This window comes from Anneissia japonica, unplaced genomic scaffold (assembly GCF_011630105.1).
Source record: "Anneissia japonica isolate Jap-2015-1 unplaced genomic scaffold, ASM1163010v1 scaffold48409_len1661_cov166, whole genome shotgun sequence".
NCBI classification, from domain to species: domain Eukaryota; kingdom Metazoa; phylum Echinodermata; class Crinoidea; order Comatulida; family Comatulidae; genus Anneissia; species Anneissia japonica.
The window spans coordinates 1-1,661 of NW_022698999.1; the positions used below are offsets into that span (position 1 = coordinate 1).

Sequence of the window (1,661 nt, forward strand, 5' to 3'; positions counted from 1 at the left end):
CCTTTTTCATTACCCCCAGCCCGCTTGTACAGGATGCGCCCCGGCAGCAATACTGAATATTGTATTTTGGCCCTATACTACCATGACCAGACCATCAAACCTTTTGTCTCTTTTCACATGATTAAATTTTCTGGGCTCCCGGTCTACAAGCATTTCGTCTTGGTCGTTATCCAATTCACTTCCATTTGAACGGTGACGTTAGCGGTTCATATGTCCGTGGCTGTGGTATCCATCATACATTCAATCGTGCAGTCACGATTCATGCCGTCGATAACCTACTAGTAGAACACAACGTAGCTTTTGACATTATGGGCCATGCTTACTTCATGGAGGATGGTATTGAAATGGGAAACATCATACAGTACAATCTAGGGATCTTTGTGAAAAGTAGTTCCAGTCTGCTCAACGTTGACATAACTCCTGCTACATTCTGGGTTACAAATCCAAACAACACCGTGAGACACAATGCTGCTGCCGGTGGAACACATTTTGGATACTGGTACAACATGCCAAACCACCCTGGTGGGCCATCATTTACCACATCCATGTGTCCACGGAAAATGGTGATGGGTGAGTTTTACAATAATTCAGCCCACTCCTTTGGCTGGTATGGACTATGGATTTTTCCAGAGTACCACCCAATGGAGGGCGGTGGATGTGATTCAAACACTCCAACTCAGGCCAAGTTTTATGGTTTAACGGCTTGGCAAGTGGAAAGAGGTGCAGAGGCTCTTGAAGTAGGTGGTGTGCAGTTCCATGACTTCCTTATTTCTGATGCCGATCAAGCTGGGTTTGAATATCAAGTAGTTGATAGTGGTATTCCTTTTGATAACGATGGTGCCCTAATTAAAGACTCAGTGGTGATTGGGTATAGTGCCCTCACACATAGCAACAGATCATATACATGTACTAAAGCAGGTGTTCATTGCCCAAAGAGTAAAGGTCTAACAATTGATGGAGTAAAATTCATTAACTTTGACCAAGATTGTTGTGCTACTTTTCGTTCATGCGCACACTGCAAGCCAGATCAAGGAGGCTTCCAAGCTCGAACCAAAAATCTTGTATTCAGTAATTCTCCAAATAAAGCATTTTTCAAATGGGAACACGAATATTGGTACGAGGATTTAGACGGCAGCTTTACTGGTACAGCTAATCACATTGTCTTGCCTGACAACCCAAACCTTCCGCCAGACCATTGCTCAAGAGACGACGCATATAGTTTAGGTGTTCCAGGAGCCTCCTGTGATAACACCATAAAACTTCATCGTATGTCATTTAATGGGGTTGCGCCAACCTCTCTCAAGTACAAGGACACTCTATTTACCAATGAACACGGAACTAGTCGCATTCCTTACCACCTGAAACGTATCACTCATCCCGAGGGCTGGATGATTACCCTAATAGACGGTGACACATATAATTTCTTTTTTGAGCATGCTGACCATGTAACAAATATTACATATAATTCACGGTTTGATGGATTCAGTGATGGTGATTTTGTTATCATAAACCACAACCTCACACAAAGACCAGACCACTTTGAAACCACTGATGTCAGTAGAAACAATTCTATGAACATGTTGACATATGAAAACAACGATTACGGTGACTGGCACTTCGACAATGAAACAAAAGATTTATTTTATTTAGGTATGTGTATC

The 1,661-nt window shown here is 42.5% G+C and overlaps 1 protein-coding gene across 1 annotated transcript; it reads left to right on the plus strand.

Annotated features, from left to right (window-relative positions):
- Positions 1-150: 150 nt before the first annotated feature.
- Positions 151-1,650, plus strand: LOC117102779 (fibrocystin-L-like; the record flags this gene model as incomplete). The annotated part of the gene is made up of 1 exon (XM_033243187.1): positions 151-1,650. A coding segment is annotated over one exon (1,500 nt), but the record flags the coding sequence as incomplete, so codon positions are not given.
- Positions 1,651-1,661: the final 11 nt, after the last annotated feature.